Source organism: Phocoena sinus, chromosome 2 (genome assembly GCF_008692025.1).
Source record: "Phocoena sinus isolate mPhoSin1 chromosome 2, mPhoSin1.pri, whole genome shotgun sequence".
NCBI classification, from domain to species: domain Eukaryota; kingdom Metazoa; phylum Chordata; class Mammalia; order Artiodactyla; family Phocoenidae; genus Phocoena; species Phocoena sinus.
The window spans coordinates 100,614,254-100,636,345 of NC_045764.1; the positions used below are offsets into that span (position 1 = coordinate 100,614,254).

The 22,092-nt window shown below is 45.3% G+C and overlaps 1 protein-coding gene across 1 annotated transcript in view; it reads left to right on the forward strand.

Moving 5' to 3' along the window:
* Positions 1 to 22,092, forward strand: part of RYR3 (ryanodine receptor 3) — a 399,907-nt gene that overhangs the window by 311,819 nt on the left and 65,996 nt on the right. The window contains exons 71-76 of the mRNA XM_032621721.1: positions 139 to 199; positions 2,117 to 2,355; positions 3,723 to 3,804; positions 11,870 to 12,000; positions 18,247 to 18,567; positions 20,783 to 21,023. Coding sequence (XP_032477612.1) covers positions 139 to 199; positions 2,117 to 2,355; positions 3,723 to 3,804; positions 11,870 to 12,000; positions 18,247 to 18,567; positions 20,783 to 21,023 — 1,075 coding nt within the window. The remainder of the gene's footprint in view (positions 1 to 138; positions 200 to 2,116; positions 2,356 to 3,722; positions 3,805 to 11,869; positions 12,001 to 18,246; positions 18,568 to 20,782; positions 21,024 to 22,092) is intronic.

The window sequence follows — 22,092 nt, forward strand, 5'->3', positions numbered from 1 at the left end:
CTTTGTCCCCGAACGGAGGCCTGGCACTTGGTGTGTTGGTGGTTAATAAGGCTGGGCTGTTTATGCTCATTGAGAAGATTGTGTTTAAATGACAGGCTGAATGCTTTGGGGAGTCACAGGTGATACTTTTGATTTTAGGGAACGATTCTACTACAATGGTGAGCTGTCTTCACATCTTAGCTCAGACACTTGACACAAGGTAAGTGTGCCCAGAATTTTCCAGTAGTTTCTCAGGACTCCCTCTCTGATCCTCTCTCCTTGCTTATTATTGTACTGAAGAGGAGATGTGTCACCATTATGTGGGAGCTGGGGAGAAAATGGAAGATGGGGAAAAGGTGGATCCCACCATGACATTAGCACACTCTGTTTCTCAGCTCATATGACGGAGAGCCACCGTCATGGCAGGTACCGAAAGCTGAGCATTTGATCAATTCTTGTCTTCTCTTACTGAGAAGTTCATCTTTCAGAAGATAAAATATGTAACGTGGCAAAGTACCACTTCGTATCTAATTCTCCACAAAAAAAGAAAAAGGAAGAACTGCGTGATGGGTGGCAATGCCATAAGAATCCTGGGAGAGGGGACCCATAGCACTCTGAATTCAAAATGGCCAAGGAGGGGATGTGATTACCAGAAGATCAAAGACAAAGATAGACTCGAGCCCATGACCTGAGGGTCTGATGGGAAAGATGGCTGAACAAGAAAGGAAGTCTTCCTTTTCTTTCACATACATACATATATGTGTATGTGTGTGTGTGTGTCTGTGTATATATATTCTGGTAGTATAAACATAAATTATTTGATGAGATAAAAAAGAGAAGCAGTGCAAATAACTGACAGGGAGTTTTCTTTAACACACTCATTAAGCAGGGCCCTTGTCAAAGTTGAGAAGAGAACACACATCCCAAAACCCAACGCAGAAGAGAGGCACCAACCTAAAAGAGTGGCCAGATGATGAAAATCCTCTACAAACTAAGAATGTTTTTTTTTTTTTTTTTAAAGTTAAGGGTAGTTAAAGGGGATTTTCAAGTGTCGGAGAGAAACAAACATGTTGTGGAGATATTACGACGGCACAACATTTTCACGCCCAGACCAAAGCATCCCAGGGATGCAACTGGGACGAGGAATCTTTATTCCCAAAAGCATGCAAAATGCCTTAAGAGAGAGTCCTCTTTCTTAAACATACCGACCTGCATTTTTTTTCCGTAGTGATTCCTGAGAAAACCTGAGGAGGATGGTTCATAAATACTTACAGCAAGCCTCACTGACTTTCTTTCCTTGTTTTTATTTTTCTGATTGGCTGGATGATTATCATGAAAATGCTGTAGATAAAAAGCATCTGTCCTTATAGCAAGCCTGTCATAATCTTGTGAATAAGATGTAGAAATATGGAAAAGAACAGATGACTTGTAGGCTTTGTTCCAGTTCTAAGTTTCATAAAATAGTTTTAAAGGAAAGCCCCAGGTACCCATAGCTAATCTCCATTCCCACATGTTTTTTTCGGTGGTCTGATTAAGCTATCTGTTTTAAAAGGGGCTGGCTCTTCTCCACTCCCCTTCTCCAAGCTAGAACATCCCTGAAAACTGACAGAAATCTAAGCTTCAGTTGATTTAATTCTCTGTTCTCTCTCTCTAAGAGGTCCTACATCACAGGAGAGCTAATATTTCTAATATTATTAGAAATATAATAGGAGAGCTAATATTTCCTTATGAAAGTTGCTGAGCCCATGTGGAGCTGCAAGAAAAGCTCCCCTCGCCCTCCTTTTAATTAGATATTTGCAGAAGAATGTAGCCAGCCGCAATATTATATAGATAGCAGGTGACCAATATCAGTTTCTTTCTAAGTCGTCCTGCCATTTCCTAAGAGTTGAGCAGTCATTCCCTGAAATCAAGCATGCCTTCCAGTTGCTGGCCCCGCCCCCCGCCCTTTGGGCTTGTGGATCCCAGTTTCTTTTTGGATGCTAATAACCACTCTCTCCATTTCTCCCGACTGGGCGTCTTCCAGGTGAGTGGGGTGTCAAATGTCTGCCCGGGTTGCACTGCAAGCCACCAGTCTCAAGAAGGGGGTTGGCCAAAGATTCAGATTACGCTTCTGGTTTTGAACACTGTTTGCTTACAGGACAGTCATGAAGTCAGGCTCAGAGCTGGTGAAGGCCGGGTTACGAGCATTCTTTGAAAATGCAGCCGAAGACTTAGAGAAGACTTCAGAAAACCTGAAGCTCGGCAAGTTTACCCATTCCAGAACGCAGATTAAAGGCGTCTCTCAGAATATAAACTACACCACGGTGGCCCTGCTGCCCATCCTGAAGTCCATCTTTGAGCACATGGCTCAGCATCAGTTCGGGGTGGATTTACTCTGTGAGTCAGCCTGCTGTCCGTCATGGATCCATGTGCATCAGGCCACGGATCAGTAGGAAGTGTGTGGCTCACTCCCTTAGGCTGACCTTGAGGACAGAGTAGAGATAACTCTTCCACACTTTTTCCTTCTTAGATTTAAAAATGAAGTAATAGACTCTTGGAGGGGAAGAAATGCCCAAATTTGAGTATATGATATTTCATCTTTTCCCACTGTTTTTCAGGACCGCATTTTTCCACCCACTGGTTTAGCTCTCAGCCATTGTGTTCTCACTTAATTTGAATAGGTTATCTGAGAAATCCAGCAAGAGATATAGGTTGCTCCCAGACCACCAATTTTCCTGTAAAGAAGCTTTAATGTATTCATTGGATACCAGGAGCAAAGAGAAGCTGCTAACATTTCATTGTCTAAGCCTCCAGAAGAAGACTGTAGTTGGTTGGTTTTCTTTTCGTTTGCATTTGGTACCATGTCCAGCCCTCTTACACTGCCACCAAGCTTCAGTTTCACACTTTAAATGGTGGCACAAGATTTAATTAGTTTAACCAGTTGTCAGTAGCTGAGGCTGTGTCTTCCGTAGCCTTCGACAGGGAAAATCAGTTATTTCCATGGGGTTAGGGGGACAGGTAGGAGAACATTGAAACTCACTATTCTGTGTCATGGACACAATGCACTTCCTTGTTGAAAAATTAAAAATTAAATTAGTTCTCTTTATGTTAAATTGGTTCCAGTCTTATCGTGAGTTCCATACATTAATAGAGGCACATAGCCTGCCCATTAAGTTCCTAAGCGAAACATGCCGTTCCCTTGGGAAACACGGCAAAATCATGATACAGTTGAATTACCTTTTGAAAAACATCAGAGAACTTGGAACAGGTGGACATGAGGAATTTTGCTCTGTCTCTGCAGAGGTAGGGACATTGTACATATCTCCCTAAGAAAGGAATAAAAAGCTCATTCAAACTTCTTTGATTTCTTGCACTCTTCCTTTCAAAAGAAGGAGATAGTGCTCTGGATAAAATTTGATTACAGCGTCTCCCTCTGTTGGAGGGGGAAAAAATTACCCATATGGAAGGACTCATTGGTCAAATGATTCCTTTCCCCGAGAAGCAATGTGATCTGTATCAGGAGTCCTACAAAGGAATTGGGATAGCTCAATGGAGGGTGTTTTTCTGTTGGTGTTTCCTCTCCCAGTTCAGCAACTGGCATTTGAGTAGAGAGGGGCTATATTTGTTAAAAAGAGAGAAAGAGAGCTCTTTGGCTCTTAGGTGATGCCACCACGTGTTTTCTGTTTGCAGACCCTTTCTGTGTGCAGGAGGTGGGCCACTGGGATTGATGAACAGGAATGACAGCTCTTGTTTGGTCTTTTCAGTGGGTGACGTGCAGATTTCATGCTACCATATACTGTGCAGCCTCTACTCCCTTGGGACAGGAAAGAACATCTATGTTGAAAGGTAATTAGCGAACAAAAGAGGCTAACACATTCAGGCTGAATGTGTCACTTAAGTCTTTAAACATTTAACAACAGCATCTTTTCAATCCAGCAAAAGCGAAATGCTCACTGAAATGGCTTGGTGATTTTGAGCCTCGGGTATGAAATGCTTACGGCAGTATAAAATGTGTTAATGAGGCTTCTGAGATGTATGACTTCCCTGGCGATAGCTGCAGAATGTATGTGGCTGGAGCAGCAATATAGCCAAGCTAAACCATGTGCTGGTGGCCAAAAAAATGTCGAAGAAATGTCTCTTTTTTCATAATCACAGTTTCCAAATAGCCTCCAGAGTCCCTGTGGTTAAAGCTTGCTGAGAAGCTCAAGGGACGTGAGGCGGTTGCTTTAGTGTTTAATGAGTTTCTGTGTGATACAGCCCTGGACCTTTACCATTCTCGGCTGTCACATTAGCTATAGTTTTAGACAAGTCCACACTTTGGAAGCAGAAATGCTATTCAATGGTGTTGAGTCTGAACAGGCAGATTTGCTGAGGTGCCTAGGTTCCTGCTCTACTCACTACCCTGCCTGGAGCGATGGAGGCCTTCGGTGACCGCCTGCTTTTCACCATCAAATGCCGTGTGTTGTGTGGTTCTGTTTAAATCCACGGGGAAGATCAGGAAGATAAACACAGTGTTAGCCAGACCCTAGACTTAGTCTTGTCCTTGGAAGACGTTTTTTCCCTTTTCTGCCTTTTTAGTCAACGATACTGAAGGATTTTGATCTGTGCTTAAAATTATTTAATCTAAACATCCCCTTGGTATCCATGCTCCATGAGCCTCCTCAGTTTATGATACCTTTACAAACAAGCCGATGGTAAATCCCCATTTCACATCGAAACTTACATAAATTCTAATTGCAATTTCTCAATAAAGTAAAGACAAGACTTGGGCTCCTTCAAGAACTCAAGAACTGATGACTTGAAATCATGTGCTGATAACCAAACAATGTTGAAGAAATGTCTATCTCGTCATAACTACTGCTTTTAAGTAGCTTCTAGAGTTCAAGAAATCAACTGGAGAACTAATGCCTAATTTATTTTGATTATGATTTTAATTCCTTAGAGTTATGTAGCTTTCCTTATTGTTTTACATGAAATATAGATAAATAGTTCTATCCTTTAATAGGAACTGGGCAGACAAAAGTCATAACCATATTTTATACCAAATCAACAAGAAGCTGAATAAAATTTTTTCTGTTTAATACAGAATTTCACTTAGGGAAGGTATCTTTACTTTCATTAAGCATTTGTGAATATTTTCTCAGTATCTTTTCTTATTCTGTCAGTTTCTATGTGCGTATATACCTACATCTATATGTGTATGTGTTTCTTTACACAATTTTTTGAAAAGCTTATGCATTATTCTCTTTTTAAAAAAGAAAAAAATTCAAAGAAAGGTCAACTCTGAAATGTCAGACCAGAAAAAGACTCTTCTTCATATGACTTTTTATATTTTATTCATATACTCACAGCGCCGTGAATATTGGTGCCTGTGTTCTATACTCCACACAGGTAGAAAGCCAGGCTTGAAGAAGCCCCTAGATCAAATATGCCCCTGTTGTCTCTCCATTAGTTAATGAAACAACTCAGGAAATAAAGATTTAAAATCCACGAGTTGTGATGCTGCCACCATTAGTGACTTTTATTTGTTTATTTTCTCTTGTATTGTGAAAGTAAGACATACTTATTCAAAAAAGAAATCAAACAGTACAGACATATGTAAAGTTAAGAGTCTGCTGTTTTCTTCACCCCAGACCACCCCACCTAGTAACAGTTTGGTGTATACCATTCCAGGTGTTTTCTACATGTGTAAGTTTTTACACATGTTAGATCGTAATGTTGCTTTGCAACTTTGTCTTGTTGGATGAAACTAAAAACTGAATTTCTTTATCATACAACTCATATTTTTAATTTATCATTTACATAAAATCATCATTAATTCTCTACTTTAAAAAAGATTAGCAAGTTTAGTACATTTACATTTCTAGCTACTTCCTATCCTTTCTTCCTTTCCTTTTTTGCTATGTAATTCCTTATAACACGTACATTTTATTTTGGAATATTCTAGAACTAATGTTCCTTGAGTTGTTTACCTTGGTTTGTATTTAAATGATTCAGTGTGTAGCCAATCCTTTTGAACTGTGACTTTCCCATTCCAAAACTCTTATTTTGATTTCTTTCTTTTTTTTTTTTTTTTTCCCCCGTTACGCGGGCCTCTCACTGTTGTGGCCTCTCCCGTTGCGGAACACAGGCTCCGGACGCGCAGGCTCAGCGGCCATGGCTCACGGGCCCAGCCGCTCCGCGGCATGTGGGATCTTCCCGGACCAGGGCACGAACCCGCGTCCCCTGCATCGGCAGGCGGACTCTCAACCACTGCGCCACCAGGGAAGCCCTGATTTATCTCTTGGTTGGCCAGATTCATCATATGTAGTTGCTTCTGTAAGAGCCCTACTCTTGAGTCTTTGCATATTTTGGACTATCATCCTTTGACTTTATATGTGAACAGTTTCCGTGGTCATAATTCTCCTTCCTCGGAAGTGTATAGCCTTTGCTTCTTTGTGTTCTGACAGTGTGTGTTCCTTGGATCCGGTAATTTGTTCCCCACACACGTGACTTTGCCGTGGGAGGGGAGAAGCTGCTGCTCACTGGGTTCTTTCTTTGGTCTTGAAGCTCATTCACTTCACTACTACCGTGTCCCAGGGTTGGCCTTTCTGTATCAGCCCCTGCACTTCTTCTCAGAACTTAATATGCCCCCTCCGTCTTCAGAATTAGGTCCTCATTTATTTAACGAGTCTTTCATTTTATTATATTGTTGTTGGTTTTTTTGTCTTAGCTGTTGTTCAAAGAGCGAAATTATGTGTATTTATTGGCTTTTTCCTTAACCTCCTACATCTCTCATTTTCTCCTCAGTAACTTTTAGCTAATTGTTCTTTTCTGAAACTATCTCCGTGTTAATATCTCTTCTTATACTCTGTGAAGGTAGAGAGAAGTTTTCTGGTTTTTCCTGGACAATTCTTCCTCTGAACTCTATTTCTCATCTATTTCTTGGTCATTAGGCACATTTCTAGTTCTCAAGAAGGGAAAGGAGTACTGTGCATGTATGATGCATGTATGCATGTGCGTGTATGTGTGTTCAGTGGAGGAGAGTGGACAGGGCTGAAACATCAGGCAGCTTCAAAACCTAGAGGCTGACTGAGAACTAACTCTTTCTCACTGTATCAGCGGTGCCTTTAGCCCTAGGAGTCATCCACCCTTATCCTTTGGTGTCCTTCCTCAACCAAAGTAAACAGCTGATGCAGATAAGAGGTTGGTGAAATTCTTGGTGCATCCTATAGAATAGGCCTTTTGCTTAGTGATTTAATGTATGTTTCTTCTCTACTTTAGAGGAGTTGAGGCAGCAGCGACAAAACAGGTTACTTCCCACTCTTTCACTCTACGTCACCTCCACTGGTTCTCCAGGCCAGGCGTCCAGGTCATAGTTACGGCAGATGGCATGCACACTCCTTCCTACTCTGGTCCTGCCTGCCACTCTGCAGGATGGAACCTGAGTCCCACACACATCCAACAGGTCTCCCAGGGCCTGCTCACACCCTTAAGTCTCATTGTTTCAAGCAAAACTCCTTTCCTGGGCTCCTCAAAATCCCCATATTCACTTCCAGTGATGTCTACACTCTGCTCTAGGTCTTGAAAGAATGTTTCAGTTTCAGCATCTTCACTTGATTTGGTCCATACTTTGCTGGATATACTTTGATTAATTGATAGAGCATTTGATGGGGGTGCATCAAGAAAACTAAGTTTTGTAATTAACTGCATTGAGCATTGACTCTCCATTTTATTTCAAATTAAAACTTTATTTTTGCCTTCACACTTTAGAAATGTTTATATCTTCCTTCCTGCTTTGCCCCCTTTGACCAGTTTTGTTCTGATCAAACATGGTTTTCCCTAAACCACTGAGATTACTAGTATTTCTATCTAGGACCTTGCTCTGCCTCCACTTTCTGCCCCTGTGCTACGTGTTGCTTCCTCTCCTTAGCATCCTCTGGAATTTACATGAAGGAACTTTCAAAATTGCAAAGCACCAGATATGTGCAGGCATAATTATTATTACCATGATGACTTTGTCTCTGCCTGTGTCCCGGATGATAGACAGTTGAGAAGCAAGGTCCCAGTCCATGGAAATAAAATTGAGAGGTCAACTTAGGAAGTAACAAGAACTGAAATACAAATTGAACCAAAGTGAAAAGGAGGAAGGGAGGGATAAATTAGGAATTTGGGATTAACAGATACACACCACTATATATAACATAGATAAACAACAAAGACCTACTGTAGAGCACAGGGAACTATATTCAATATCTTGTAGTAACCTATAGTGGAAACAAATCTGAAAAAGAACATATACATACACCAAATCACTTTGCTTCACACCTGTTACATTGTAAATCAACTATACTTCAACTAAAAAAAAGTAAATTGAACCGTCTTCAGTCTGTCAGCATTGACCAAGTATATGAAAAATACTGTTCTAGGCAATAAGAGCTAAGGCAGGGGGTGGGTGGGTAGGGGGAGAGTGAGTTTCTCTATCCACTGATAAACTCTTCCAGTAGATCCTTTAGTTGCCATGGAACTGTTTCTGTAGCCCTTGCTCTGCTTGGTCTATACCCACACTGCCCCCTGGCGGGGGGCACTAATGATCAGAGAAGCATTTTAACAGCAGGCCTTTGCCAGGCTCAGTCCCCCTTGGACCTGGAAGACCAAGGTCATTCACTCTGGTATTTCACAGCCAGGAACGTTGATTGACAGACTCCTGGGCTTGTATTTCTTTCCTTTCGTAACTTAACTCTTTATTTCCTTTTCCTCCTCGAAAGGCAAGACTAGTGAGAGGAAATGGGGTATCTCTCCTCACTGGCTGGCCCCTGGGGTTGATTAAAATGCAGAGAATGTTGACTGAAAAAACAGCCCCTGGGCTTCCCTGGTGGCGCAGTGGTTGGGAGTCCGCCTGCCGATGCAGGGGACGCGGGTTCGTGCCCCGGTCTGGGAGGATCCCGCATGCCGCGGAGCGGCTGGGCCCGTGGGCCATGGCCGCTGAGCCTGCGCGTCCGGAGCCTGTCCTCCGCAACGGGAGAGGCCACAACAGTGAGAGGCCCGCGTAACGCATAAAAAAAAAAAAAAAAAAAAAAAAAACAGCCCCTGTGTGTCCTCATGTTTGATGCGTACAGGCCCTCACTCTGCTCAGCTGTCCCTGAGGGTGTTGGCCTCTTCTCATGCCTCTCCACCACCACCGTGAGCATAGCAAAGAAGGGGGGGGATGGGGGAAGAAGGGGTGAAGAGAAGGGGAGGTGGGAGAACAGGCCTGGCCAGGGCCTGCTCAGAGGTGAAGCAGCTTTGCAAAGCTTCCCGGAGAGGAGGCCTGGTCTCTGCGGTCTCCACAGCCCCACTGCCTCCCCTGCTTTCCCCCTCCACCACTGATGCAGCCTCCAAATGGAGCCGGGCAGCACACACAGGGCCCAGGGGGGGCTGCTGCTCTGTCTCCAGAGCAGACCTGGATGGGGCGAGTTAACAGTCAGACCTTCCACGGAAGGACAAGGCTGTGCTGTTAGCTGAGAGCTGCTTGTCCGGTTGAGGGCATTCTTGCTTGCTAGAGGCTAATTTGAAAGTTATCTGCTCAAATACTTCATGGCCAAATAAACTGTCAGCTGGTCCCCTAAAAGCTGAGCCCAAGAAGAAGATACAAGATAAGGAATAAAACCATATATATTAATTGTCTTTGAAAGTAATGAAAAGATCTCATTTTTCATAAGTTTGCTAACTTGGCTGAGATTGTGTGGGGATTCCAAGGGACACACAGCTTTCTACCGATGCACTCACCCACCCTCTCCCTCCTTCCTCTCTCTGGTCCAGTAGATTCCTCTGGCATCTCAAGCAGAGCAGTTCTGTGAACCCCCAGGCTAGCCCCTGATTCTACCCCAAATAGTCCTGTCAAATCAGTTTTTCAGGACCAGTTAAGATCACATTTTTAATCCAGCTCAAATGTGTATCTTCCTGTGTGCTATAATGAAATTGCAGGTTGATTTTAATCCTTATAATTAGACCATAAAGACGTGTTATTTTGTCATACTGCATCAGGGTTCTATGTTTCCTTCCCGCATTCATTTCACCACCTGGAAGCCAAAGGCCAAGGTTAGGACTACCTCACCCCTCAGTAAACAGTGACTCTCCTAGCCAGCCCCCTGCCTTGCCCCATAGTAAATGCTTGTTATCCCATCCAGAGACCCTGCAGCTTTGACATTCTTTCTTCTTGGTGCTGCTGGAATTGTTGGCTGTTGTCGTAGTGAAAGGTAGTTAATGCGGTCTTAGGTTTGGGTTTTGGTGGGAGCTGAAGGGAACCCCGAGAACTGAATGCCTTCCTGTTTCCACAGAATTGCAGTAGTAGGTTGTTTGCTCTTGACTCCAAGTGTGCCCTCTCTACCTGGCGGTTTTCTCCACGATGATTCTGTAACATCCCCCAAGATGCAGCCTGACACCCTCCACTCCCAAAGCTTCTGCTACTGGGCTTCATATACACAGTATCCACGCTCAGTTTGAGTTACCAGTCACAGAGGAGGGCAACAATCCTGTAAGCCTGAACCCTGTAAGCCCTTCCAACTCTTCATTATCGACCTACTGTCTGCATTTTTCCATTAGATATCTTTGTATCACAGTCTAACAAAGGACTCACATTATTGGTTTATTTGAAGACATTTTTCCCCTTGTTTGGGAACTGACATCACTTGTGTAACTCACAAGGCGGGCATGTAGTCTGTCTGTGATTGAATGCCAGTGAGTGGCAGAGAAAAGATATTGATGGGTGGAAACCAGATGGCTCTGGTCTCCCATTCATCAGAAAGCAATAGATGTCAGCTCCCATATGGGGCCCTTCTAGCCAGCACTATCACTGTGTCATCTCACTAGCAGAAAGGACCTGCGGGGTTAGAAAGTACAACTCCAAGGCTAAGCCCAGGTCTGCGAGGGGGAAGCACTATTTCAGTACTAGCTCTGCTTTGACCAGCTGGTGGGCTGGTTCCCATCCGTTATTCTTGCAGCCTTGGTTATCCTGCAAGGAGCACAACGCCTCTCAGCCGGAGAACGATTGGGTTGGCCAAAAAGTTCGTTCGGGCTTTTGGCCAATCCGATACAAATCTGAACTAGGAATCCCAAGCATTTTGGGGTTTTTTTTGTTTGTTTTTTGTTTTTTTTGCGGTACGCGGGCCTCTCACTGTTGTGGCCTCTCCAGTTGTGGAGCACAGGCTCCGGATGCGCAGGCTCAGCGGCCATGGCTCACGGGCCCAGCTGCTCCGTGGCATGTGGGATCCATCCGGACCGGGGCACGAACCCGCGTCCCCTGCATCGGCAGGCGGACTCAACCACTGCGCCACCAGGGAAGTCCAGCATTTTGTTTTTGACTGATTGCTTATTTCACAGAAGGACTTAAAAGCCAGAGCTTAATACATGGTGGACACACAAATGTTTGTGGAAAAAAAGAGAAGTAATAGGTGTTGGAGCTCTTTCGTCTAAATCAAGCAATGTGTTTTAGGACCTGTCGTTTCTCTCGCAAAACAGGCTTTTAGTTTTGTGTCTTATTGGTGCTTTTGGCCCATTATCTACTGTTCCCACTGGTGGACACAAGCTCCAGTCACAGGGAACAGACACAGAGAAATTACACAGAAGATTTCAAAACATTCTGGGAACCAGGAAGATCCGATTCAATTTGGATGCCAGCAAAACTTGCTCTCAGAGATGCTGGGAGAGAAGAACAAAGCTACACAGTGTATTATATCACCTTAGTTGCTTAAGAACTAGGTACCAGGGAGTGAGACCATTGTAAACCGTTGGTTAGTGTCCAGAGAAAGGTGAGGGAGGGGGAAGAGCATGCAACCTTGCTGAGCCTGGAGCCCAGGCTGTCCAGGGGAGCCATCTATGGGGAAGTGGCCCACCAATGCATGGGGCCAGCATGGGGCTGTCACCACTTCTAAATGGACTTCTTTGTTTCCAGGCAACGTCCTGCCCTCGGAGAATGCCTGGCCTCACTGGCAGCTGCCATACCAGTGGCCTTCCTGGAGCCCACCCTTGACTGCTACAACCCACTCTCAGTCTTCAACGCCAAAACCCCCAGGGAGAGGTCTAGTAAGTATCATCCCACAGAGGTCATCACTGATGTGCTTGAAGAAAGCGGCGGGAGGGAAGGCCACGCAGGCAGGGACGGCAGCCTGCAGCACTGTGGCTGGTTCACGTGGTCTGAGAGGGGCCGGGAGGTCAGAACTGGCACCATGTGGCACGTCTCCATCTTGCTGGAAAAGTGGGCACAGGCAAGTACTTTGTTAGCGCTAGACTTTGATTTCATCTTCTGTAAAATGAGGAGACAGTGTAGTTGATTTCTAAATCCCCTGCATCCTAAAAATTCAGGTTCTCCTGTCTGCCCTGGTCTCCGTTCTCTTTCTGCACCTGGGGATATGACTGCCCTTTACAGTTCCTCTCCAGAGTGTCAGTGGGAGGGGCACAGCTACACTAATAACCTCGTTACACTCTTTTTTTTTTTTTTCTGGTACACGGGCCTCTCACTGCTGTGGCCTCTCCCGTTGCGGAGCACAGGCTCCGGACGCACAGGCTCAGCGGCCATGGCTCACGGGCCCAGCCGCTCCGCGGCATGTGGGATCCTCCCGGACCGGGACACAAAGCCGTGTCCCCTGCATCGGCAGGGGGACTCTCAACCACTGCGCCACCAGGGAAGCCCCTAACAATTTGGCAGGTTTTTTTTGTTTTGTTTTGTTTTGTTTTTGCGGTATGCGGGCCTCTCACTGTTGTGGCCTCTCCCGTTGCAGAGCACAGGCTCTGGACGCGCAGGCTCAGCGGCCATGGCTCACGGGCCCAGCCGCTCTGCGGCATGTGGGATCTTCCCGGACCGGGGCACGAACCCGCGTCCCCTGCATCGGCAGGCGGACTCTCAACCACTGCGCCACCAGGGAAGCTCTCGTTACACTCTTCAAGTCCACAGACAGGCCGTGTTTCCAAGGATGATAACCACGTGTTCTCCATCTTCGGGGAAAATAAAGCAGAGAAAAACACGAGAAGGAACTGAAATTCTACAAGAAAGAGAATTTGACAGGAGTGTTGATGCACTGAGTTCTAGAACAGTGGTTGGCACACTCTGGCCACGGGCCTAATCTGGCCCACTGATTTTTGTAAATGGTGTTTTATTAGAACATGGCCACACCCACTCATTTACAGGTTGTCTGCAGCTGCTTTAGCACTGTGTAGGGGAGGAAAAATAATTTTCCCTCTACCCTTCATCGTTCTTGGCTGAGAACCCCCCCACTAAAAAAAGAATGACAGGAGAAAAACAAACTTTTACTTATGTACATATGTGTACATAAGGGAGCCCCACAAAGGTATGAGACTCAAAAGCCAGCCCAACAGTTGAGGCTTATACACCATCCTGATCTAAGGAAAGGGTTCGGAGTCTGAGGCTTCAAAGGGGGTAGCAATTCATGGGAAAGCGAGAAGAGGAAGGATTTGGTAAACAGTTTGCCCTGCCATGCACGTGAGTCTTTCAGATGAAAAAGTAATCTCGGGCAAGAGCTCTCTTCTGGTACAGGCACTTGTATCTAAGGTAAACTTTCTTTATAAATGCAGATTTTCCTTACAAAAGAGTAACTCTGTTTTCAGACACTCTCCTGGGTCTGCAGTTTCTTAAAAATAATCAGCTCAAAGTAACCCCTCTGCCAAAGGGGCATATTTGGGGGTGGCCCATTCTGTTCCCCTTCAACTGTGGTTGAGTAGTGGCAGCAAAGACTGTCAGACCTGCAATGGCTAACATATTTACTGTCTGACCCCTTTATAGGAAAAGTTTTCCCACCCCCTCTTCTAGGATAACCGAGAACTGGAATCCAAGGCAGGTGGTAAACCTGCTTCTGGAGGGTAGAAGAGAGAGTCCCCATGTATGGATGAATTGTGATCCTGCTGAATGGCAATGGATTAGAACAGAGGAGCTTCCAGCAGGAACCTTGAATGAAGCTTGGACTCCAACTGGAAAGAACTACAATGATTTGATGCGACATGAAGCAAAAATTACCACGCCATGGGTCTGATCAATATTAAGAAAAACAGACCCCAAAAAATCATAGTAAACCATTTCTAACCAGAACCTATCCTATTCAGAACCAGTATTTTCTTAAAATATTGATACACAGTGCCAGCAGATGACTAGACTGTGCATCAATTCCATTTGCTTCAAGCCCCCTTTTCAAGCTATCATGGGTCCTAAGGGTTCTAGGAGAGGAAAGGTTCCTGTCACACTTTTCTCTGTCACCACTCTTCTTTCCGTCTAAGGATCCAGAGTACTAATAAGCCTTGGTGGCTTTATTCTCACTTGCTTTCATTACTTCAGATAAAAGAAGCACATGAGCCCCAGAAAGAATGAGCAGGACAATTTAGACAAGACTGTTTAAAGTTCTCTTCCCGAGCTGGAATACAGCGGAGACTAGTGTTCTCAGAGCTCGTCGAGAGAGAAGCACTGCCAAGATGCCTCCACGTTCCAGAGTCTCACGTGAAGTCTCTCAGTTAATTCCCCAACCTCCTTAGCCTCATCTCACCCTTCCTCCTCTTTCATGGACTAGGAAAAATATAGTTCCAACCTTGTTTTTCTCTGCCATCTCATGATTCCGAATGAGTCACATCTTGCAGCTAAAGTAGGAGCTGAACAACTGAGCAGGCTTTGGCAAGGTTGAGGAAGGGCTGTGACATCTGTAGGCAAAAGCCAGCAAAAATGTTGCTCCCCAACTCCAGAGGGACATGGGTCCAGTCATGACAGTGCTGGATACTTATACGTTTATTCTGCTCCAACTGTGATTCAAGAAAAAGTGTGTGTCTGTCTGTGTATCACCAACGTATAGAGCTTGCACCTTGGGAAAGAGAGAGACCTACTCTGCTCTTGAGCTCCCAGAGGTAAGCCTGCGCTCTAGAGCCTGCGAGCCACAGCTACTGAGCCCACACGCCACAATACTGAAGCCCACCCACCTAGAGCCCATGCTCCGCAGCAATGAGAAGCCCGCATACCGCAAGGAAGAGTAGACCCCGCTCACCGCAACTAGAGAAAGCCCGTGCTCAGTAACAAAGACCCAAGGCAGCCAAAAATAAATAAAATCAAATCTTTAAAAAAACAAATGAATCAACAAAGACTGAATGCTGACCGTGTGTATGGCTGTTGAAAAGTAGAGTGTACGCGAATATTTATTCTGGGATAACCAGGTTTGCCTGGAGCCAGAGAATGACTGATGGCTTGATGGACTCTGAGAAGGTAGACTTCATTCATTATACAAAGTAGGTGGCCTGAGGGACCAAGGAGGGAAAGGAATGTGACAGATGATGTGACGTGACAAATGATGTGAGTCTTTCGTTGAGAAATACAATATGAACTGATTTATGAAGGCTTCAGTCAGTTGGGCATCTCTATTAATTACCAGTTGGTGTTTTGCCAGCAGAGTTACTCATATTAGGAACTCTTCTATCTTGTAATGCCCTGGAGCATTTTCTGACTCATCCAAAAACTGGAAAAGGTTTAATACTGTTATGTGCTAGATAAAACTAGATAAAATCTTTGGTTGTGTGTGGCAGTGGTCTATTAATCAGAATATTAGATTGACCAAAACATCCTACTCACCAGCCAGTTTACTTCCCAAATCCTTATTGGAAAAATCAACCAGAGAGAAAGGAGGTCCAGTTTCCATGTAAGCTGTCTGCCTATACTACAGAGACGGTGCTCTCTGATGCTGTCTTCTTGAGGGAAGAGCTGCTTGGTGAAGAAAATACTACTTTGGAATCTAACTCAGTGGTTCTCAGACACTAGCATGTATTAGAATCATTCAAAAGGCTTGCTAAAGAATGCCAAGTCCTACCCCTAGAGTTTCTAATTCAGTAAGTCTGGATGCTGAAGGTCCTAACAAGTTTCCAGGTGATGCTGCCACTGCTGGTGGGAGGATTTCACTTTGAGAACCATTGATCTAGCAGATGAAAGGCCAGTGTGTTCTAATGGTCCCCTCTTACATTCTTGTGTCTGATTCTAATAGGACCCAGCTGAGCTGTTTTTCAGGTCGATAACTCAGCAGCATTCATTCTGCGGGTTTATTATGTGGCATTTGAAGAACAAAACAACACGTAAATCACAAATGTTTCTTCCCCTCGAGGACCAATTACACATAAATAACTTTTAAATGCCATTGTAGTGACTCCAGTGAAGCAACCTCAAGCAGCTCTGTGTTTCTCTTAGGTAGGAAAAAAAAGTGTCCATGATGATGTATTCCCTGTGTGACATTTAAACACACACACGCCCTGAGCCTTCTCACGTATAATTTTACAACAAACAGTTGTAAACTTCAGTTGCATCTGTGGCAGTTGGCATTGTTCTGTGTGCAGAGCTTGACGGTAGAATGTTTGACTGTACTGTTCGTACCTATTGATTCTGACACTGTATGTGTCAAACGATTTTGTTTGTGAGAGTCTCCCCAGACCCCCATGTTGATGTCACCCCCGATTCTTGCTGCTCTGCAGCAAGGTACAGGCTGGACTTGTTCTCTGCAAATGACCAGCATTGGCGGTGGATCGTGTCTAACCTCTATAATTCCCTTACGCTGTAAATCATAGGAGCTCGATGTTCTTTGGCTTTCATGCTACTAGTCCTTTTGGATTGTCTGGATTTAAAGGACACTGGTTCACTCCTAACTTCCAAGGAAGAGAGATCTGTAGCCTTCTACCTGCCAAAAGGCCATACCGATAGCAACAGAAAATCACAGTCAGGGAAAGGGTGTTAGCGCCTCACAGGGCCTGCTCCGTAGCAGGGAGGCTCTTCCGAATCGTCCATCACCGGGCAGCTGCACACCATCTCCTAGAACCACTTGTAACAGCTACTGAGGCAGCCAGGATTATTCTGGATCTCTGCTCCAGGCAGGACAATTATGACAGAAATCAAGACAGTCCCTTCAATTGGCCAATATTCCTAAAGGCCAAGGAATTTGCTGTGGCCTCTTATTCATTAACCCTTCCATTCCTATGGACTTAAAATCTAGAAAAGAGAGAGACTTCACACCAGCAGTAACCCCATGGCAAAGGGCCTGCAGGCACAACCCAATTCACTAAACGTCACATTTTATCTGAAGTTTCTGCTTTGTCCTTTGAAATTCATGAGAACTTTACACTTTACTCCTAATATCAAAAAGAATTTCCTCAAATCTTCTAGTGGATCTAATAGGCTCCACTAGTAGATCTAAAATGCACCACATTTTCCTGTTGCTTCTCTGACTCCCTAGCCCCCCTGGTGTCTGATGCTTCCGCCCCACTGTGAGAAGTTTGGCCTGTAGGTGGAGTCTGCAATGAGCTGCCTCCCAGGCCCAGGTGGAGCCTGGGGGCTATGACATAAATGGACGCTCTGCAGAGCTTTCTGCTTGTGCTTCTTTTCAGCCATGCCCCGCCCTGCCACTCAGAGCCCTTGTTTCCGTCTCACCCGTCAGGAACCTCAGGATGTTTCTGGTCTCTCCTCCTGTCTTGGAGGGAAAGAGTGTCTTTTGCCTTAAGAAGGACAAGACACATATCCCCTTGGCTTCTTCTTTTTGCTATTCTTGTATCTGACAACATTTAATGTTGAACTCTGTCATCATCTCATCCTGTCTGTCCTCGTTCAGTGAAGTGGCCTTAGTCGCTCAGTGTGAGGAAGAGATAGGGCTGACTCACTAGTCCTTGCACATAAACCTTCAGAAACAAAAAGGTTTAAGCGAATGACAAGAGGTCTTGGCAAAGGTTCCTTCAGGTCATCGATAACTTCTTTTGTAAATGCAGAAATCAATGTATGTGCAAAGTTTTCTTCCCCGAAATTTCAACTGGATGGAAGGTGTTGTCTCTGGTCCAGCTGAAAGAATCTCTGATGCAAGATGTTTCTTTTTCCTTTTTGAAACAGTACAGACGTGGCACAGGTGACCCAACCACAAACTGGCAACTCAACACCGATGGGTTGCTTTTCTCCTAGCCCTGCCTTTCCTGCATGCACTGAGGCCAAGATGGAGAAGCAAGAGACTGACTGTATCACAGAGAAGTCTTATGAAGTGTCCCTCAGCCATGTCTCTGTTATGCTCCTTTAAGATTCAGTTTAAGTGTTCTAACCTGAATATGACATCTAGAAGATAACCCAGCCTCTGGAAGCTTCAGTCTTTACAAAGGCAGCAGGAGAGCAAAAGCTCCCCTGTATCCAGAGCTTTCTTGTTTGAGGCTCTGGGGTGGAAAATTATGTCTAAAGACCAAAGGAGGGGTGAACAGAGAGAGAGAAGGTCGCACTATTTGTGCTTTTGAATTACTGTCCCTTTATTCTTCCTGTACCCTCTCGGTCAGTTCTGGGGATGCCAGACACGGTGGAGGAGATGTGCCCTGACATCCCCCAGCTGGAAGGCCTGATGAAGGAAATCAACGACCTGGCCGAGTCAGGGGCCCGGTACACGGAGATGCCCCACGTCATCGAGGTGATCTTACCCATGCTCTGCAACTACCTGTCCTACTGGTGGGAGCGGGGGCCCGAGCACCTGCCCCCCAGCACAGGGCCCTGGTGCACCAAGGTCACCTCTGAACACCTCAGCGTCATCCTGGGCAACATTCTGAAAATCATCAACAACAACCTGGGCATCGATGAGGCCTCCTGGATGAAGCGCATTGCAGGTACCACACATGCCTTTCCTCCCCGGCCCCGGCCCCGGCCCCAGCACCAAGACGCCTGGACTCTCTTTTCTTCTCTTAGTCTGTCTTTAAGCTATTCCCCCTCCCCGCACTTTGTTATTTAACAGTGAAAAGAATTGACTTATTCCCCTGTAGAGCTTCCTGGAGCAAATGCTCCTGCCTAACTCCCCAACTAATCCAGGTCCCTCGAATCTCCAGGAAGCCCTTCTTGATAAACTCTACCCGACTCCCATGATCATTGCTTATTTGTTTTTGGTACTTAAGAATTCCATTTGCTCCTACGGTAATAATTGTCCATATTTTCTCGGTAAGTGATCCTGCATGTTTTCCACACGTACAAAACTCACTCCCATCTGGGCTGTACTGTAAGTTTCTAGCGTTTGTATTTCACTTTATGCTTCCTAAGACGCTCTCTAACTTAGGTTCACAGTAGCCTCACTTGGAGTTCCGTCTTGTTTTGTATTCCTCCTTGCATGCAGTAGGCTCTTAATGAATGTTGTTAGCTGATTTTCTGCTCCTGAAACAACTCCAAAAGAGGAGAGCCTTGGAAAATTAGTGACCACACTTTCCACAGTCAGGAAGCCATGAGTATTTTAGTGTCCTCTGTCAGAGTAGAGTTGAGAAGACAGAAGCTAAAGCAAAGTCATTGCCTTTGATGGACCTGCGGTTTTGATGGACCATAGCTGTTTCACCCCTACAATCTCCTAACCATAAAACACAGCGGTGGGATCAGCGGTAGCTATTAGCTTCCTGGACAAATGAGCAGATATTCCAAGGAAGAAAACTTCTACCGCCTTCCTGTCTCTGAAATGAAGTTCAAATTATAAATACTTTGGGTACTGATAGCTCCTAGACAGTATAGACCCCTGGGAACATACGAGTAGATAAAGTTGGTGTTCCTTTCTTACCTATTAGCCCAGGAATATTGTTAACCCTAAGGCAGTTTGTTGAGGAGCTCTAATTTCTAAATCTGGATTAAGGGAAGGAAGGTAATGGAAGGATGGTCTCCCTTAGCTTCCCCAGAGGTGCAGTGGAAAGATGTCACAGCACCCTGATGGGAACTGAACGTGACCTGTTATTTCACAGGTGAACCCAGATCTCATTCAGTTAGGCCACTTCATTCGTGGTGCCTAAACAGAGTCCATTTAAAATAGCAACCTCAAATCAGCCATATCTGGAACAGCCATTCCGATTCCAGATCCAGAGCAGAAATGCAGCCCGGTGAAGGCTGGAGTGTGAAACGTGAGCCATCATGGTGTTGTTTCGACCTGTTGGTTAATGCTTCTCAGCAGAGAACTGTTTTTGCCTTCTCTTTCTAAAACAGCCGTATTTATGAAAGCAAAAAATAAGGTAAAGTGAGATTAAAAAGAAAAAGTGCTGGATTATAGGCTGTTTCCAGTTGAAACGCCCTACATGAAAGAACCTTTGAAATACACAAAATACGCAATCAATGCACTTTGTGAATGGTTCATGACTCTTGAGAATTTTATTTCACTTATCTTTAAATAATTACTCTGATTCTCATCTTTATTATGGATTAGACCAATAGGATATTCCATTTAAGAAACTCGATGAGACATGTAAGTTTTCTCTTTCTCTTCAAGAAGGCTGGAACCATAGTCCCAGGACCCACTGATCTCTTGTTTCTGCTCATCGACTTCTAGTGGCCACCCCAGTCTGCCTCTCAGTTTATTATAGATGATAGTAGTTTCTCGGCTTTTCTCAGGGCCCAGAGGAGTCCCCAGGCAGTAGGTTGGCAGTTCTCAAGTCCTGGGGGCTGAGAACTGTGGTTGGGTCCATATATTTTTAACAGTGTTGGTTATTATGAATAAAAGGTTTATAATCTAGCTAGTGAGCCAAAACCAACATGAATGTACTCTAAAGTGAAACAAGATAGCCTGTTATGAAGAGCTCAGAGTTATAGCAAACGCCATACGTGAAGAGTTAAAGGGTGGCAAGGTTTCCCCATGGCCTAGAGAAGCAGAACAGGGATAGAGACCTTCTCCTGTAGCTCCACCCCCACCCCCAGCAACTGAGGCTTCATGAGATGGAAGTGCCAAGCAGAGGATGAAGGAAGGGCAAGTGCCATCCTGAGTTGATGGCTTTTCACAGCCTCACCTTTGAGTATCCCTTCTTTCCTTTCATCGATTGTCATAACATGCAAAATGAGGGGGAGGCCCTTTGTTTGCAAACACAGTGTATGCCCAGCCAATCATCGGCAAAGCCAGGGCGGACCTGCTAAGAAGCCACTTCATCCCAACTCTGGAGAAGCTGAAGAAGAAGGCTGTGAAGACCGTGCAGGAAGAGGAGCAGCTGAAAGCCGACAGCAAAGGGGACGCCCAGGAGGCAGAGCTCCTCATTCTGGATGAGTTTGCCGTCCTCTGCAGAGACCTCTATGCCTTCTACCCCATGCTGATCCGCTACGTGGACAACAACAGGTACGGAGGAGGCCTAGGCAAGTCCCCAGGATGGAGAGACGGTATTGGGTTTTGTTACAGGTGAGAGAGGGAGGTCACAGCTGCCACCACCAGTGCCCCTCCCCCACAGAAGCCCTGGTGTGGGACCTCTGGGCAATGCTCTCCTTGGCCAGTGATTCTACATGATCAGTGGCATGGCCACCCCTTCCATCTTCACAGGCCACCACAGGGAAGAGGGAGTTAGTCGAATAAGGGCAGCAGCGACCCACTTCTGCCCCTCTGCTGCTCTCTCACGCATTCATTCAACAAACGTTACTGACTGGGTATCAGGCATTGTTGTAGGCATTAGGGGACAAGAGAGAACAAAACAGAAAGAGATGTTGGCCCAGGGAACTTTCATTCTGGCAGGAGAGTGGGGCAAGCAGGCTATAAGCAAAACAAATGCTTGCATATTTACAACATACTTACTTATATACTTAAAAATCTACTTATACACTTTACTTATAATTTACTTATCTAAGTAAATTATACAAGCAAAGTAAAGGGAATTAGGAGTTCCAGGGTGGCAGTTTTAAAAGAATGTTAACTGAGAAAGTGACATTTGAACACTGACCCGAAGGAGGTGAGGTCGGGAACCGTGCGGGTCTGGGGAAGGGTTATGTTCCCAGGAAAAGGAAACATCTGGTGCAAGCCCCGAGGAAGGGGTGTGCGTTGGGATGTTCAGGGCATCACGAGGAGGCCAGTACAGCTGGAGAAGAGTGAGGGGCCAGGAAAGCAGGAGGAGACGTCCGAGAAGCCATCTTCTCTCCACGGGGCCAGGGCTTCTCCTCCGAGCGAGATGAGCATTTGGTGCAGGTTTGAAGATAAGCTGTGATGTGATCTGACTCAGTCTTTGAACGCTGTGGTGAGGGATCAGGGCAAATAAGGAAGTGAGGAGACCGGCCGAGAGGCTCACGGTGACCCAGTCAAGAGCTGAGGGTACAGAGCAGACTAGTGGTGCCAGGGCTGGGACAGAGGATGGGGCTGGGGTTTCCTTTCAGAGTCCTGAAAATGTTCTGAAACTAGATAGTGATGGTTGTACTAAATGTTG